Genomic DNA, 18,168 nt, shown 5'->3' on the forward strand with positions numbered 1-18,168 from the left:
GATGTGAATCCTTCTGCCACGGCCAATTTAAAACTACCAACATGGGGGCACCTGGGTGACTCAGTCAGCTGAGTGTCTAACTTCAGGTCAGGTCATGATCTCACGGTTCATGTGTTCAAGCTCCACATCAGGCTTGCTGCTTTCAGCACAGAAGCCACTTTGGATCCTCTGTCCCCCTGTCTCTCTGCTCCTCCCCTACTCACATTCTCTCTCAAAAATAAATAAAATATTAAAAAAATAAAACTACCAACATGATGTCAAATGCCTCACACATTTCTAAAAATTTAATAATCAGCTCCAGCATACAAAGGAGCTGACCCTGTGGAAGCCTTCCTATGAAGTCCATCCCATCCCCATCCCCATCATAAGCCATGATGACAGTCTAATAGAAAGGCTAGAAATAAAAACAAACAAACAAACAAAAAAGCATCAGAAATAAAGAATACATGTGATGGGCCTATTGGCAGAAGGAACTCAACAGACTGGAAAAATCATTAAGTTTGAAGACTGGCCAACAGAAATGATCCCAAGTGAAATACAAGGATGGGGTAGAGAGTCTAGAATGGTATACCCAAGAGCTACGGGCCACCATCAGATGGTCTAACCAATGTGTAAGCAGAGGTCCAGAAGGAGGAGAGACAGGGAGAGGATGGGAAGACCTGACCCCTCTGCCTACTTCCTCCACCTCATCTACTATTCAGTCTCCCTTTAGATTTTAAAGCCATGGCGTCAGTTCTTGAAGAGACCATGTTCTCCTTGACCCCCAGGACCTTCACACATCTACTCCTTTTTCTCGGTTAAGATTACTTCTACCTCTTTCCAGGATTCAGTCAGGAACTGTTTCTCTAAAGAACTGTACCCTGTCCCTCCAAACCTGGGTAAGGTGCCAGTCTGACGTGCTCCCAGAGCACCCTGGGTTAATCGTATTAGAGTAGATTATTCCACTGGGATTACCGTGTGCTTCCCTTGTGGGTCTGGAAACTCCTTAAGGGTAGAGATGATGGCTTTTTGCTTTTGTATGCTCAATGCTTAATAAATGTTACTAAATATAAGGATATATTAATACGCCAGAAGATATAAAATAGAGCTCAATCCAGACAATCTAGTACAGGTTTTCATATTTAACATGCAATGTTTAAAATTCTAGTTCACAGCAAAGCAACAAAAATGACTGCTGATATTAAAAATAGATCCTACTTAACTTAAAAGCACAAAATTAAATTTTGTTTATTAAAAATTTTTTTTTAAGTTTATTTATTTATTTTGAGAGGCAGAGCACACAGGAGGGGAGGAGGGAGGGAGAGAAAGAGAGAGAAAGAGAATCCCAAGCAGGCTCCACACTGTCAGTGCAAAGCCTGATGTGGGGCTCGAACTCACAAACCATGAGATCGTGACCTGAGCTGAAATCAAGAGTCAGACGCTTAACTGACTGAGCCACCCAGGCACTCCAGCACTAAATTAACTTTTGAATCATAAGGGTTAAGGTAATGAAAACGCTCATGAGAAGGTCTCAGTCTACCTAAACAATAAAACCAGAGAGAGAAATTTGGCTCTAAAGAGTGAGCTCACTCAAAGCGGTTTACGTTGGAAGAAATGTGTAGGGATTTTAAGCATGGAAATACACTTTTTGTCCTGTAATGTCAGAACAGAAATTTGCCTGCTCTTTCTAGCAAAGGCTCTGTCCAAAGAGTGTTCAGTGCACATAACCTCTAGTGGTTCTTTGTACAATTTGAACATATGTTTAGTACTTTTTTTAATTGAGTATTTTTCAGTATCCAGACTTAATTGTGAAAAAATATAATATAATAAACATTATAAAAATATTGTAACTGGCTTATAATGGTTGGTTTGCTAAAATATCTGTCTCCAAAATGGCATTAGCTATTTCCTACTACTGTATGTTCTTAGAGTTTTTATTTTTAAATTTTTAAACGTTGTAACAATTTCCTTCCCAGGAATAGAAGTTAAAATCTGTTAGTTTTTTGTTTGGTTGTTTGTTTGTCTGTTTGTCCTCCTCACTCCCAACTATACTGAAAATATGACTTTTTAAAACAAGTATCCCTTTTGAAATTTTATTTGGGGCTCATACTGAACACTTCCACCACTGAATGGAGCACGTATACACATAAACACACACACATTCACATACTCTCACTTAGAAAACCTTAGACATATCCCAGGTATGGTCCAAGATTTTTCTCCATACACCAGTTGTTGGAGATTCAGAAGGGATTTCCCCATAGAAACAATATTTACGTAAACATGGTATTTTATTTCACAGACTAGCTCATGAGAGCCAATTTAACCCATAATGTAAATAAACTACCTTCTAGAATGTTAGCCTCTGAAGTTCTTGTTCCATCCCCATCCCCAGAATCTGGAAGAGAGCCTGGCATGTGTTAATGGGCTGATAAGTATGTTGAACAGAGGATATTGAATGAATAATAGTGCGAAACATTTGTTGAGCCCTAAGTCTGTGCCAGGCACCATTCTAAAGACTTTTCATGGATTATTTTAGGCAACAATCACATTCCTATAAGGTTGCATTTTTCAGATGAAGGAAGTGAGGGAGTGAGGATGATGAAAAGTAAGATTTCTGGAATTTGCTCATGACCACATGGCTAAGAAGTGGCAAACAAGAAAAACCCAGAGGGTCTGGTACTTGGATGCATGCTCTTAACTACCATACACTTGTCTCTTTACTTCCCGTTTTAGGTCTTACAAGCAGAGGACTAGAACCTGAAGGCAGCTTAAAGAATATAAGTCCCAGAAGGGCAGGGATATCTGTCTGCTTGTCGAGTGATTTATCCAAAGCATATCAGTGCTATATGATAAGCACTCAAAAAATATTTCATGAATAAATGAAAGGGAGGCTTTTTTTCCCCCTTTTCTTGGGTATTGGGCCTATTCTAGAAAGATGTGTGAATTATATTAAAACGTCTGTGGCATCTTCCTTACTCTGTTTTGTTGGGTATCTTTCCATTTAATCTATTCTCAGGTGATCAGCTATGACAGTGCCTGCCTTCTTCCAATTGTAGTGTCTAGACAGGCTGCTCTAAATAACGTATTATCCACTCCCGGATCAGAATTCTAATTCCTGGAGTTACAACCTCCTCTGTTATTGGGAGGAAAGCAATGTGACTTCAGGTCTTCCCATTAAAATATAATCGAACATGGCTTCCAGCCCTCTTAGGGACTTGTCAATAATACCTGGAATAATTGGATTTTAAAGTGATTGCTGGCTAACCCCAACTGGCTCATAATTTTGGTATAATTTGGGGGGAAAGGGTCAAGTTTTCTAAGTTGTTCGTGGTTTTCGTAGCTTCCTCCTTTCCTCTACACAACACTCTCAGATCGTTTGTCCTTAGACCCTCTAGGGAGGCAGCCTACCTAATTCCCCACATCTCCATGGTCCAGCAACATGAAGGCTAGAGATACCCAAGAAACATTTCAAAATAAACAGGATGCAGCTTCTTTCTCAGCACCATATGGATTACTTATCATCTTCTATAATTTTATATTACAAAATAATGGTATATAGATAAATCTAAAATAGCACAGGAGTTATGTTAATTTACTTTTAACAGTATGTTGTCAGTTACCCAAAAAATACAGATTCCCAAGCAGCACATCGCCAAAGCAGTGCCTCTCTAAAGCAAATTGGTGAGGGTGGGAGGAGATGGGAGGTGGGGATTATACATACATTTGCTTTAGCAAGAGAGATGCAGACAATTCACTCTGAATTACAACTCATACAGGACTTGAAACACAGTTATGGAGAAGACAATACGCTGCTGGAGCAAGTACGCAACATGGAACCCTGGAAGGTTAACAAAACAACTCAGGACAAATGAAATTAATTACCATGAAGCTAAATGAAGAGCATTTTACAAGTGAAAGCAAGAACAGCAGCATTAAAAACCCAGATGACCTCAGGGCAACACTAATGAGACATCAGTAACTGCATGCCCTGCGCCCCCAGATCATCGGAAGTCAAACTACCTGAGTTTGTGTGGGGTCCTGGGAGATTGGCAAGGCGCGGAAGCCAGTGGAATATTGCGTTAGCATTCTCAATAAATTGTTTTGATTATAAAAACTAAATCTTGGTACTTTTAAAACTTCCACGTAATAGATTTTAAACTGCCCCTGAGAACTGCAGAATGGTCCTATGATGTTGGGTCAATCTTCTGCCATCATGACCCAGGGCACTTAGGTTTGTAAGTTGATTAGTCTTCTAAATGAGGGAAGATCAACTCAAAACATTTCCTCAGGGACAGGAAAAGCTGTATGACTATAGACCCAAAGCCAACATCAATGGACTTCTGATTCACACAAGTCAGAACAAGAGATCAAACAAACACTCCAGGACAACCGACTCTTGCCCAGGCTGCCAATGGAGGTGAGTCCCCCGAGATACCCCTTCTTCTTGCCTGTGGAGCTCCTGGAGACATGAGAACAGCAGGAGGGACCTCCCAGGAGATGGTCTGTGATGTCACTCTGGAGCTCCCTGCCCCCCATCAGCCCAAACAGAGGGAGCCTGCAACCAGGGGAGAGAGGCAGAGGGAGTAGACCCTTTTCACCTCTGTACCCCCTACCCTTGAGTGGTGACTGGGACTAAGTAGATGCCCGATAAACAGAGAATAAGCCAATTCTGGCCTCCGCTCACTTTACCAGGACCCTATCTGGGAAGCCACATTCATAAGCTCATATCCTTCTCTGAGCCACCTCTGCGCAATGCAAGAGGTGACCCACTCCTGGTCCAGGATTAATCCTGGCTCGAGCTTGGTGTCCTGGAAATCTCCAAATTCATCTGATTCTCAAACCCCTTCCAGGAATACATACTTTTGTGAACCCCCTTAGGAATCAGTGAAATGATTTCATAGTTTTTATATGGTATGATTAAGAGGGATTTTTAAAGTAATAAATTGTATTTGGGATAGGTATACATTAAAACTTTTTAATATAAGGCTTATTTTTAAAGTAATTTTCCTGAACCTGAAAATGTCCTAAGAAACATCACCTATTAAAAAATATGATGAGAAATGGATTTGCATGGTCTCTACCTATCTCCCCACAAGATGCTTAATAATTTCTCTTGAGCGGAGAGATCTGGCAGACACTATCTCGACCAAGTGATCAAAGTCCACACCACCAGTGGCAGGACATGGTGACGGTTCGTTCCCCTCAACATGATGCACTGAGGACACAACCCTGTGGGATTCATGCCAAAAATGCCCGACCTCAGCCTAACGATGAGGAAAACTCAGACAAACCCACACTGACAGCCACTCCACAGACGGGGCAGTTCTCATCCAAAGTGAGGCACTGTCACAGATCAGGTTTCTCCACATGAGAGAAATTATTAAGTGTCCAAAGACTACTAAAGAGGGGCACCTGGGCAGCTCAGTCAGTTAAGCATCTGACTTCGGCTCAAGTCATGACCTTGCGGTTCGTGGGTTCGAGCCCCGCTTCGGGCTCTGTGCTGACAGCTGGAACCAGGAGCCTGCTTCAGTTCTGTGTCTCCCTTGCTCTCTGCCCCTCCCCTGCTTGCACTCTCTCTCTCTCTCTCTCTCAAAAACAAAAAACATTAAAAAAAAAAAAAGAGAGAGAGAGAGAGACTACTAAAGAGAACTACATGCAACATAGAATCTTCGACCAGAACTGGAATATTAGGAGGAAAACTAGTGACATTCTAATAAGGTCTAGAGATTAGTTCCTACGATTGCATCAGTGCTAATTTTCTGGGTCCGATAACTGAACCGTGGTTATTTCAAATGCTTACATTTGGGGGTGGCTGGGGTGAAGGACATACAGAAGTCTCAACTTTTCTGTAGGTCAAATTTTTCAAAATAAAAAGTTAAATAAAAGTAATTTTCTGGGAATGCAAGCTGGTGCAGCCACTCTGGAAAACAGTATGGAGGTTCCTCAAAAAACTAAAAATAGAACTACCCTACGACCCAGCAATTGCACTACTAGGCATTTATCCACGGGATACAGGTGTGCTGTTTGGAAGGGACACGTGCACCCCCATGTTTATAGCAGCACTATCAACAATAGACAAATGTCCATCGATGGGTGAATGGATAAAGAAAATGTGGTATATGTATATGCAATGGAGTATTACTTGGCAATCAAAAAGAATGAAATCTTGCCATTTGCAACTACCTGGATGGAACTGGAGGATATTATGCTAAGTAAAATTAGTCAGTCAGTGAAAGACAAAAATCATATCACTTCACTCATGAGGATTTTAAGAGACAAAAGAGATGAACGTAAGGGAAGAGAAACAAAAATAATATAAAAACAGGGAGGGGGACAAAACAGAAGCAACTCATAAATATGGAGAACAAACAGAGGGTTACTTGAGGGGTTGTGGCAGGGGGGATGGGCCAAATGGGTAAGGGGCACTAAAGAAGCTACTGCTGAAATCATTGTTGCACCATATGCTGACTAATTTAGGTGTAAATTTTAAAAAATAAAAAAATAAAATAAATAAAGTAATTTTCTGGGGCACCTGGGTGGCTCAGTCAGTTAAGCATCTGACTTCGGTTTAGGTCATGATCTTACAATTTGTGGGTTCAAGCCCCACATCAGGCTCTGTGCGGACAGCTCGGAGCCTGGAGTCTGCTTCAGATTCTGTGTTTCCCTCTCTCTCTGCCCCTCCCCTGCTTGTGCTCTCTGTCTCTCAAAAATAAATGAATGTTAAAAAAATTTTTTTAAATAATTTTCCTATGTAACAAATAATACCAGCTATTTCACTTGCATAAGTTAAATTATTAATGAATTAATTATATAAGCAAAAAGGCACAATTGGCCAGTAACATAATACGTTTTAGGAACAAAGTGTTCTCTAAAATGTAGATTTTAAATTAAATTGATGTATAAGAATCAAAAACCTACAAAAATAGCTGCATGATATTTTTGAGGATTCTTGTTTTTTTTAATGTAAAATTCAACTGTTACTCTTATTGCTTCATTTGTCTATTGTCTTTTTTTTTTTTTTTTGAGAGTAGTTTAAGACTCACAGCAAAACTGAGGGGAAGGCACAGAAACTTTTCATATACCCTCCCGTCCCCACACATGTGTAGACCACCAGCCACTATCAGCATCCCCAGAGAGCAGCACATTTGTTACAACTGATGAATGGACATTGACACATCACAATCACCCCAAGTCCACGGTTTACATTAGGTTCATTCTTGGTGTTCTTCATTTTATGGGTTGAGACAAATGTAGAATGACATGTAGACATGCAGACACTATTAGGGTGTCATCCAGAGTATTTTCACCGCCCTAGAGATCCTATGTTCTCCTCCTCCCCACTGGTACCCATGGCAACCACTGATCTTTTTACTGCCTCTGTCATTTTGTCTTTTCCAAAATGTTATACAGTTGGAATCATGCAACACGTAGCCTTTTCAGACTGGCTTCTTTCACTTAGCAATAAACATTTAAGGTTCCTCCATGTATTTTCAAGGCCTGATAGCTCATCTCTTTATAACACCGTGTAACATTCCACTGTCTGCTCGTTCCACACTTTATCCATGCACCTACTGAAGGATACCCTACTTGTTTCCCAGTTTTGACAGTTATGAGTAAAGCCTCTTATGGACATCTCTGTATAGGTTCTTGGGTGGATACAAGTTTTCAACTTCTTTGGGCAAATACCAAAAAGCATGACTGCTGCACCATACATTCAGTTTGGTAAGAATTTGCCAAACTGTCTTCCATTTTGCATTCCCACCAGCAGTGAATGAGAGTTCCTACTGCTCCACATCCTTGCTAGCATTTGATGGTGTCGGTGTTCTGGATTTTGACCATTCTAACAGGTACGTACCTCACTGTAGTTTTAATTTGCGCTTCCCTGAGGACATATGATTTGGAGCATTTTTCATATTTGCCATCTGTATCTCTTCTTTAGTGGGGTGTCTGCTGAGGTCTTTGGCCCATTTTTTAATTGGGTTGTTTGTTTTCTTACTGTTGAGTTTTAAGAGTTCTTTGAGTATTTTGGACAATAATCCTTTATCAGATACGGGATATTTTCTTCCAGGCTGTGGCTTGTCTCTCCTCATTCTCTTGACATCATGTTTCTCAAAGCAGAAGTTTTACACTTAAATAAAGTCCATCTTACCAATTACTTCTTTCCTGGATCACGCCTTTGGTGCTGTGTCTAAAAACGTCATCACCATTCCCAAGGTCGTCTGGGTTATTTTCTAGGAGTTGCAAAGTTTTGAATTTAATATTTTGGTCTGTGATCCATTTTGAGTTAATTTTTGTGTAAGGCGTAAGATCTGTGACTCGATTTACTATTTTCTTTTTTCTTTTTTTGCACGTGGATGTCCACCTATCCCAGCACCATTTGTTGAAAAAACTATCTTCGCTCCGTCGTATTGTCTTTGCTCCTTCATCAAAGATCATTTGACTATATTAATTTGAGCCTAGTTCTCTCTGTCCCGTTCCATGAATCTATTTGTCCATTCTTTCTCAAAGACTACACTGTCTTGATTACTACAGTAAGTTGGATGTCAGATAGAGTCAGTCCTCGAACTTTGCTCCTCTCTTTCATTATATTGAAATTGTCTTGGCTATTCGGGATCTTTTGTCAGTCCATACAAACTTCAGAAGTAGTTTGCCACTACCCACATAATCACTGAAATTTTAATTGGGATTACATTAAATCTATAGGTCAGGTTGGGAAAAACTGACATCTTGACAATATTGACTTTTCTTATCTATGAACATGGAATATCTCTCCCTTTATTAATTCTTTGATTTCATTCATCAGAGCTTTGCAGTTTTCCTCATATAAATCTCGTACATATTTTGTTAGAGTTATACCTAAGTACTTAATTTCTAATTGTTAATATAAATGGTGTTGAATTTTTAATTTCAAATTCCAGTTGTTCATTGCTGGTATTTAGAAAAGTGATTAATTTTCATATATTAACCTCGTATCCTGAACCTTGTTATAACTGCTTATTAGTTCCAGTAATTTTTTGTTGATTCATTCATATTTTCTACATAGATGTCATGTCATCTACAAAGACAATTTTCTGTCATCCTTCCCAGTTTTTATGCCTTTTATTTCCTTTTCTGTCTTACTGCATTAGCTAGAACTTCCAGTGTGATGCTGAAAAGGAGGGGTGAAAGGAAATATCCTCATCTTATATCTGATCTTTGTGGGAAAGTTTCAAATTTCTCACCATTAAGTATGATATTAGCACTAGGTTTTTTGTACATGTTCTGTATCAAGCTGAGGAAGTTCCCCTCTACTTCTAGTTTTCTGTGAGTTTTTATCATGAATGGGTGTTGGATTTTTTCAAATGCTTTTTTCTGTGTCTATTAATATGATCATGTGCCCATTTGTGTGATGGGTTACATTAACTGATTTTTGAATGTTAAACCAGTCTTATACATTTCAATGATAAATCCTACTTCAATGTAGTGTATAATTCTTTTAAAATATTGTTGGGGGTGCCAGGGTGGCTCAGTCAGTTAAGCATCTGACTTTGGCTCAGGTAATGATTTTACAGTCCATGAGTTTGAGCACTGCATCGGGCTCTCTGCTGTGAACATGGAGCCCACTTCGGGTCCTCTGTTCCCCTCTTTCCTTGCCTCTCCCCTTCTCTCTCTCTCTCTCTCAAAAATAAAATAAACATTTTTTCAAAAAGGCTTATAGAAGTCTGACAAAAGTTTAAAAAAATAAAATATTGTTGGATTCTATTTGCCAAATTTTGTCTTATTTTGCTTTTAAATGATAAATTAAGATTTCAGGCTTCTATTTTCAGGTACTTTGCTGAAAACAGTGAAGAGTCTTAATTACCCAAAATTGAAATGTCAGATTAGATAAAAATCAATACTTTCTTTTTCTTTTTCTTTTTTTTTTTAAGTAAGCTCTTGGCCCAACATGCGTCTTGAACTCACAAGTCTGAGATCAAGAGTCATATGCTCTACCGACTGAGACAGCCAGGCGCACCTACCTATTTTTTTTTAACGTTTTATTTATTTTTGAGACAGAGAGAGACAGAGCGTGAATGGGGGTGGGGGGGGTAGGGTGGGGGGGGCGGTCAGAGAGAGAGCAAGACACAGAATCTGAAGCAGGCTCCAGGCTCCAAGCTGTCAGCACAGAACCCGACATGGGGCTCAAACTCACAAACCACAAGATCATGACCTGAGCCAAAGTTGGACGCTTAACTGACTGAGCCACCCAGGTGCCCCCCATCTCCATTTCCTATTTTTAACACTGATTTTCAAGGAATAAAATTTCTATTAGGAAAATACAACATAATAGATTTGGTAAAGATCATTTGGAGGTAGTTTATAGAAGAATTACCAATTTAAGACTCATTATTAATTTGTTACATTTCAGGCCTTTGGTCAATGGCTCTTATGTATGTAATGTAAGCTACACGTTACCTTAAGAAAGAAAATAAAACTATGTGAACCTGTATAACTGACAAAGCCCCCAGGATTGCTAGCTATTGTTGGTAACACAACACTTGACCACAGGGCAGCACATGTGTGCACCTAGTGGGTCTCTACTGGCTGTTGGCTTATTCCCTCTGCAAACACTGTGGAGGTCTCCCGTGGTTCTATTTTCTGCAGTGAAATATGGGGATCCACACTTATTTTAAAACATAACCAGAAAAAAGTGCCATTGCTGTCTTTAACGTGAATTCCCTAGACTGCCTTTGTGGACGCCAGGGATTCCAAATCACCACCTGGAAAATGTAACTTTCCTGACTCCACAACTTTAATGAACTTGACAATTAGAATTTAATACATTCACATCTACTCCAACCTAAAACCAAAAATTGTCTGTTTAAAATGTCCCTCCTCATCCATTTCCCTGTCCCTCGCTGTTTGGTCTGTCTCTCTTGCTTCCTCAATGCTCCCCACTCTCCTCTGCTGACAGACTTCGTGAGAAAGCAGCTCAAATTTGCTGTATCAGTTTTTCAGCTCACGCTAACTTCTCAGCCCAATAGGGTTGCCATACACTGCTACCAACAATACTTATGTTCGTGTGACCAGTGCCGTGTCTACGTCACCAAGTCCACTGGATAGTTTGAGTCACTCAATCACTCGGCACATCTGGTCGAGCCCTCCTCTTTCCTGAGGCACTTGCATCCCTCGGAACACATGACAGCATGCTCTTCCGGCTTTCCACTTATTTCCCAGGTTACTTGTCTTCAAGTCTTTTACCAACCTCTACCTTATCTTTGAAAATGCCCATGTTCTTTAGGGTCCGGCAAGCCCTTTTTCCTTCTTACCGTATTCTCCCTCTAGGCGATCCACTACATCATTTACTCTCAAGGTTTCAAATATCCTCGATGCGCCGATGGAGACTTCTATCGCCAGCCCAGACCTGTCTCCTAAGCTGAGTCTCTATGGCCACCTGTTTATCTGACCTTTCCATTTGGACGAGGCATTGGCATGCTGAGTTCCACAGAGTCAAACTTAACACTTGGTCTCCTCCCAAAACCGAGCCATCTCCACCGCAAACCTGCTTCTTTTGCACATGTCCTCTAAGTGGCACCACTATGTACCCATTGCTCAACTCAGAAATATGGGTATTATCCTTGATGTCCCTCATTACCACCCAACAGAGCCGACCAATTATTAAGTCCTGTTGATTTCACCTCCTACACGTTTCTCCAATCTCTTTACTTCTCTCCATCATTATTACCATCATATCAAGTCCAAGCCATTATCACTAACCTCTCCTGGAGCTCCCTAACTGGAGCTCATGTAAATACTGTGGCTCTGCTCTAACGTATGATCTACTCAGGACCTAGAAAGCTGATTTTTTAATGTTTATTTATTCTGGGGGCAGGGGAGGGACAGAGAGAGAGAGGGAGACAGAGGATCCGAAGCAGGCTCTGCACTGTCAGCACAGAGACTGACGCGGGGCTAGAACTCACGACCTGTGAGATCTTGACCTGAGACGAAACCAACAGTTGGACCCTTAACCGACTGAACCACGCAGGCGCCCCTGGAATGCTATTTTTTAAATGGAAATTTGATCACATCATTCTTTTAAAACCAACAACACTTTTAATTATTTCTGCTCTTTACTAAAAGGATAAAGCTAAAGGTTTGTAATAAAAACTTAAGGGCCCTGCCATTAGGTCTGGCCCTCACCTGCCTCTCCAAGGTCACCTGTGTTGTTCTTTCCCTTTGTTAAACACACACATTTCTTTCCTTCCTCAGGAGTCCTACCTCAGGATGTTCAATTTTACAGTTTTCTTTTCCCTCGAACAGGAGCTGGTAAACTTTTTTAGGAAAAGACCAGAGAGCAAATATTTTAGGCTTCGTGGGCCAGTAGGCCACAGTCTGACTCAAGCACTCAGCTCTTATAGCACAGTCTGACTCAGCACAGATAGCACGTGGATAAGCCACACACAATGGGCTGTGGGCTGGGGCACAGGTTGCCAACTCCTGTTCTAGAAAGCTGGACGCCCCTATCCCGACACTTACAGATTCATTTCAAGTACCATTTTCCTCACTGAAACGCTTCCTGATCAGGCTAAGCCCTCTTATTTGATGGGCTTTTACCTACCAAGTACATTTCTCTTTCATAGAACTAATTGCTCTCACGACTAATTAGATATTTGTGAAAGTCTTTTGTCTATATCCATCTTCCCTGTAAGTCTGTAAATTCCATGACACTGGGGACTATATTTACTTTACTGTTTCATTCCCAGCATGTGGTGGAGAACACGACAGTCAGTAGCAATCAATAAATATTTGTTGAATGAATGAATGATTAATTTGCTATCTGACCTTTAGCCGGCAACTGTTTCTTTTTGAGCCTTAGTTCTCTCCATCTGGAAATGGATGATAGTAACAGCTTAGAAGAGATAGAAACAGGTTTGTGTCAAGGTGAGATAACATGGGTGAGTGCATGTTGTGAAATCGAATACAAATTTAGGGGAAAAAAACCAAGACAGATGCCTTGATTGCCTAGTATGGGGTACACTGTAGCTCAAGGGGCAGGACAAATCCTGTGGCGGGATTTGCTGGCCCTCCAGCTAAGAAAGCTTTTGCTCTCTTAAGAGGCTGGAAAAAACCAAAACAGAGGGGTGCCGGAGTGGCTCAGTTGGCTAAGAGTCTGACTTTGGTTCAGGTCATGATCTTGCAGTTCCTGAGTTTGAGCCCTGTGTTGGGCTCTGTGCTGACAGCTCAGAGCCGGGAGCCTGGTTCAGATTCTGTGTCTCCCTCTGTATCTGCCCCTCCTCGGCTCACGCTCCGTGTCTGTTTCTCAAAAATGAATAAACGTTAAAAAATTTTATTTTTTAAAAAAACAAAAACAGAAATGAAACAAAGAACTGTGTGACAGAAAGCACGTGTGGCCCACAAAACCTAAAATATTTTAGTCTGGCCTAGAACGGTGTCTGAGATTAAGTAAATATTTTAATCAGTAACTAAATGAAGGATTAATGTTTTCCAAAAACACTCATATTTTAATATTTTGGTGGCTAAAAGGCGGTGCCATTTTCTGACTCCCTTTCTTTTCTTCAATGGAGCAAGTGATCAAAATTGTAAACTACCCCCTCCCCAAAGGCTCTATGTTGACTTTAAATTTAACAGACAAAAAAAAAGAGAGTCTACAAGCATTTGCATTTTCCTCTCAATTATATCAACAGTTGCTTTTGAAGCAGAGAAGGTGTGGGGTGTCAGGGAGGTGGGATAGGAATGGGGACCTGGGGGCCCAGAAAACCACTGGAAAAGCTGGCTGTCGTGTTACACGTGGGATTGCCATGTGGAGTCTAAATCGGCAGCAACCAATTCATCGTGTGGTGGACATTATTGACTTTTTTTCCCATGGGGAATCCATCATTATATAGAAATTATAAACCAAACATTTACAGGAAATGATAAGGAGCTGGGTTTATTACAAAATAATAGTGCACAAATGGAAAGGGATTTGGACTCAAAAGATCAGACTTCAAGTCTGAACTCTACTACTTACTCAACCTACCACTGGGAGCAAATCCATTAGTCTCTCTCTGAGCTTGTGTTTCTTCATCTAGAAAAAGGGAGTCAATATCATTGGTGCCATTCAGTGGGTGGCCATTGGGAGCTTTACATACATTTGATCTTTATATCAAGCTGCAAACTGGCCATTACTAGCCCCAAGATACAGATGAAGAAACCGATGCTCAGAGAGGTCAAGTAACTTGCTCAAAGTGATACCACCAGGAAGAACCAAGAGGTGTGGAGTCAAATCCTGACTCGAGCAACACTACCAGTGAAACCTCTGATTAAGATATTTAACCTTCTTGGGCCTTGTACATGTCTTATCTCACAAAACACACGTGAAGCCTAATTTCTATGAAATTCCTCTATATTAAGTTACCGACTTAGACCTTAAAGGTAGATGTTTTCCTACAAAGTTCTCTCTTAAACCTAACTCTATGTCTCTCGAACAGTAAAAAGGGGATATGCTCTCCCTTCTGTGTATCATAAGAACAACTTAAGTTGAGAAAGCATTAATGCTTAAGAGTATTGGATTTCAAGCATGTCTTTTGAGTACCACAGTGACCATGAATTCTATTTATTCCACATCGATTCCCATCCTGCTTTTGAACCAACCCCCTTTTAATATACGGCATGTCAGTCGATTATTAAATCTTTATTACCTTTGCTTCATTATCTCATGTAGTCTCCCATGTTGGACACACTGTTTCTCCAATTCATCATTTCTTCTCTGTAACTTTTCCAGTTTGTCATACGTATACCTTTTCTCTTGACTGAGCTGAGCTATTTCAGATCTAGAGAGGTGAACACACAGAAATGACAAGGTGTTAAAGGTTCTTACCACCAGAGCATGTTTTTACTGTATAACCTTAGCATCACCTTCAACTCCATACTTAAACATAACAGTGTGAGGACAAGTTATTTTATATAAAACAGAGTATCTCAGACATTGCAAACTGTCTAGTGGAGACATACAATGCATTCAGGGACTCAAGTGGTGGGTAGAGAAAGGAATAAAAACTTGCTCCGAAAGACATGGCGTCTTCAAGGAGCGACACAAGAGTGATCATGACTCGTATTCACACCCAATATTTATCGAGTGCCTATCACAGGCCAGCTACCATGCTGTTAAAGGAGCAACCCCAGATCCCATCTCTATGACGGGGAGTTGTTTCTTTTAATTAACATAGCTAATGCAATGGCACATGATTTAAGTCCTATAGTTCCAAAAGGCATAATAATGAAAAATGGCACTCCTCTATCCCCGACCCCATCTCCAGCTTCTCAGTGTAACTACTAGTATTTCAGTGTGTGGTTAAATCAAGATCTCTATTACGTCAGTGGGCTTTAGGGTAGGGTGACAGAACGTGAAGCCATCTTATCCAGTGGGAGATTTTTAATATCAGTGTTTATAACTCCTCTGTGGCCATTCGGCTTCTCAACAGAAGAATCCTCCTGTTCCCTGCTTATTGTGTATAACACTAACCAGCAGTGTTCTAGGGGCTGGTTGGAAATAGAGAGTTAGGGATCTCGCCTTTCAGAATGCGGACTTTCTATTAGTTTCTCTCATCTCCCCTTCAGTGCCCCTCTTTTAACCAGAGCCTGCTGGTTTAAGCTCTTCAGAGAGGAGGGCCCTAATTTCCTGGGTGGAGAAGGACAGTCAGTGGCCGCATGGGGTGGGGGTGGAACTGTCAATTTTGCTTTCAGTCCTAAGTTCCACTTCTGCCTTCCAAGTTTTTCTGGAATCCTGAGAGCAGATCAGCTTGCTTCACAAAGGAGTGCCCCTCTGTAGACACTGAAGCCTCACCTTCTTCCACTTTGCTACAACAGGTACCATTTCCCTGTCTTCTTTCTGTCTTCACATATTTCATTTTTGGGATCACAGATATGTACTCTGGTGATGATTAATGTCCCTCAGGAAATATGCTTGCTGCCTCTTCTGTATCGTGAAGGATTAGCTCAAGTCTCAAAATCTGAAGATCAGAAAGATATCTCTCCGAGAAAAACTGTATCCCTGTCCTTGATTTAGATAAACCTTGCTCCTGTGGTCACCACCTCCTCATGTTCCACTGCCCCACAGACTGCAACTGAAAGTTTAAAATTCTTGCAATTAAAATACGAGCAGTTAACGACTGGTTTGTTTCTTGAAGTTCAAGTAAGACACTTGATGCAGAACTACGTCCCTCCAAAGAAAGGATTCCTCCTCCATTAGGTGAGAGAGTCTTTTCTTCCCGGTCAAGAGACGAGGTGGGTTTGCTCCGCGTCATTGGAAGGACCAAGCGGTGTCACTGTACCAAGCAATTTGTCACTCTGTGTTCACCTCATTCCCCATTTTGTTTTCATCTTGATTCAAGCGTCACCTCAAAGGAAGCTCGCCCTGATTAATACTTTGCAGTTCCCAACGTGTCAGCACATTTTTTGAAACTACCTCCGGCTTTTACTCATACATTAGCTTATCATTTATTCCTCTGAATGGTGCCCTACGCCTCATCTTTCTTACTAGATTATACATGAGGGCCGGGATTATCTCATCTTCAAGCTTAGATCAAGTACTCGATCTACATTTGCTTCTTCTAATAAGAATTCACCTATATTTGAAATAGTCTAAATCAGTCAATAATGGTTTAGGTTTCTCCTTTCAAAATCACATACAATATACGAGAATGTAATGCAGTTATAAGAAATTGTTAGTGTTCTTGCAAGATAGTGTCTCCTATCACAACAAGGGCTGTGCGCTGAAATGAATCCCCAAAAGACAAAAAATATCCTTAAGCCTGATTAGGAAAACATGCAGAAGAATGTCTGTTCTCAGGTACTTCCCCAGAAAAAAAGTCCCTTTTTAAAAGAATAATCATAAAGGAGACACAGACTTTACATTATAAAAATATAAAACCTTTACACACAAAAAATCATAATGTTCATAGTAGCATCCTTTCTAGCAGCAGTCTTGCTCTGCAACCCAGTATCTGCAAACTTAACCCAGAAATATGTCAACAGAAGACTGGTTACGTTACTTATGCAAAGGAATGTCAAGAGGCTATTCTGACAGTGTGGCTGTTAGTGTTATTCATTGACCTAAAAATATGATATACTGGTAAGAAAGGAAAATAAGTAAAAATCAGCATATAAAGTGATTCCATTTTATAATCAAAAATATTTTTTTAATTAAAAAATGTTTTAATGTTTTATTTTATATTTGAGAGAGTGAGCGTGAGTGGTGGAGGGGCAGAGAGTGAGGGACACACAGAATCTGAAGCAGGCTCCAGGCTCTGTGTGTCAGCACACAGCCTGACGTGGGGCTCCAACCCATGAACCCAGAGATCATGACCTGAGCCGAAGTCGGACACTCAACTGACTGAGCCACCCAGGATCCCCTAATCAAAAATATTTTGATGTGTATATCATATATTAGTATTGACTATCTCTAGGTGTCAGAATTAGGAATTTTTTAAAATTTATTTTCCTTTCCCGTATTTTTTTGAATTTTTGCAATGATACCTATTTAAGACAAAAAATAAAGTCATGTTAGCTGAACCTACTGTGGTAATCATTTCACAATACATGTAAATCAAAGCATCATGCTGTACTTCTTAAATGTATACTGATGCACATCAAATATACCTCAATAAACCTGGAAAAAAAATTATGAAAGTCACTGTGATTTTGAAAAAAATTCATGAAAAACAAAAGGAACCGGGAACAAAATTTGCAAAATTAAAAAAAGAAATGGGAACACATAAAAAAACCTAACCTAAATGATTAGAGGCATCATTTAATAAAGTGCTGTCCTACTCTCCATCAAAATTCCAATTAAAAACAAATACAGAGAGGGCACCTCGGTGACTCAGTCGGTTAAGCGACCGACTTCGGCTCAGGTCATGATCTCATGGTTCGTGAGTTCGAGCCTAGCCTTGGGCTCTGTGCTGAGAGCTCGGAGCCTGGAGCCTGCTTCAGATTCTGTGTCTCCCCTCTCTCTCTGTCCCTCCTCTGCTCACATTCTGTCTGTCTGTCTCTCTCTCTGAAAAATAAATAAACATTAAAAAAAAACAAATATGGAGAATATAACACAAATGTTCACAGAGGATGAAACAGAAATGGCCAATAAACATTTATGAAATATACAATTTCCACTATTACTCAAAGAAACGCATAATAAAATCGGATTCTGGTTGAGTATTTATTGCACAA

The 18,168-nt window shown here is 40.4% G+C and overlaps 1 protein-coding gene across 20 annotated transcripts in view; it reads right to left on the bottom strand.

Annotated features, from left to right (window-relative positions):
* The window catches only part of SDCCAG8 (SHH signaling and ciliogenesis regulator SDCCAG8), a 246,891-nt gene that overhangs the window by 63,084 nt on the left and 165,639 nt on the right, over positions 1–18,168 (bottom strand). For 15 of the 20 annotated variants that reach the window (XM_023247420.2, XM_023247417.2, XM_019821505.3 and 12 more), the window contains one exon: positions 14,643–14,774. The exons of 1 other annotated variant lie outside the window; for it this stretch is intronic. In XM_023247420.2, coding sequence (XP_023103188.2) covers positions 14,643–14,774 — 132 coding nt within the window. Of the gene's footprint in view, positions 1–6,965; positions 8,214–8,234; positions 8,651–13,864; positions 14,030–14,642; positions 14,775–18,168 lie in introns of those variants that run through there. 4 more of the 20 variants (XM_045049313.1, XR_006592069.1, XM_045049312.1 and 1 more) reach the window with 3 other exon arrangements.

This window comes from Felis catus, chromosome F1 (genome assembly GCF_018350175.1).
Source record: "Felis catus isolate Fca126 chromosome F1, F.catus_Fca126_mat1.0, whole genome shotgun sequence".
Classification (NCBI taxonomy): domain Eukaryota; kingdom Metazoa; phylum Chordata; class Mammalia; order Carnivora; family Felidae; genus Felis; species Felis catus.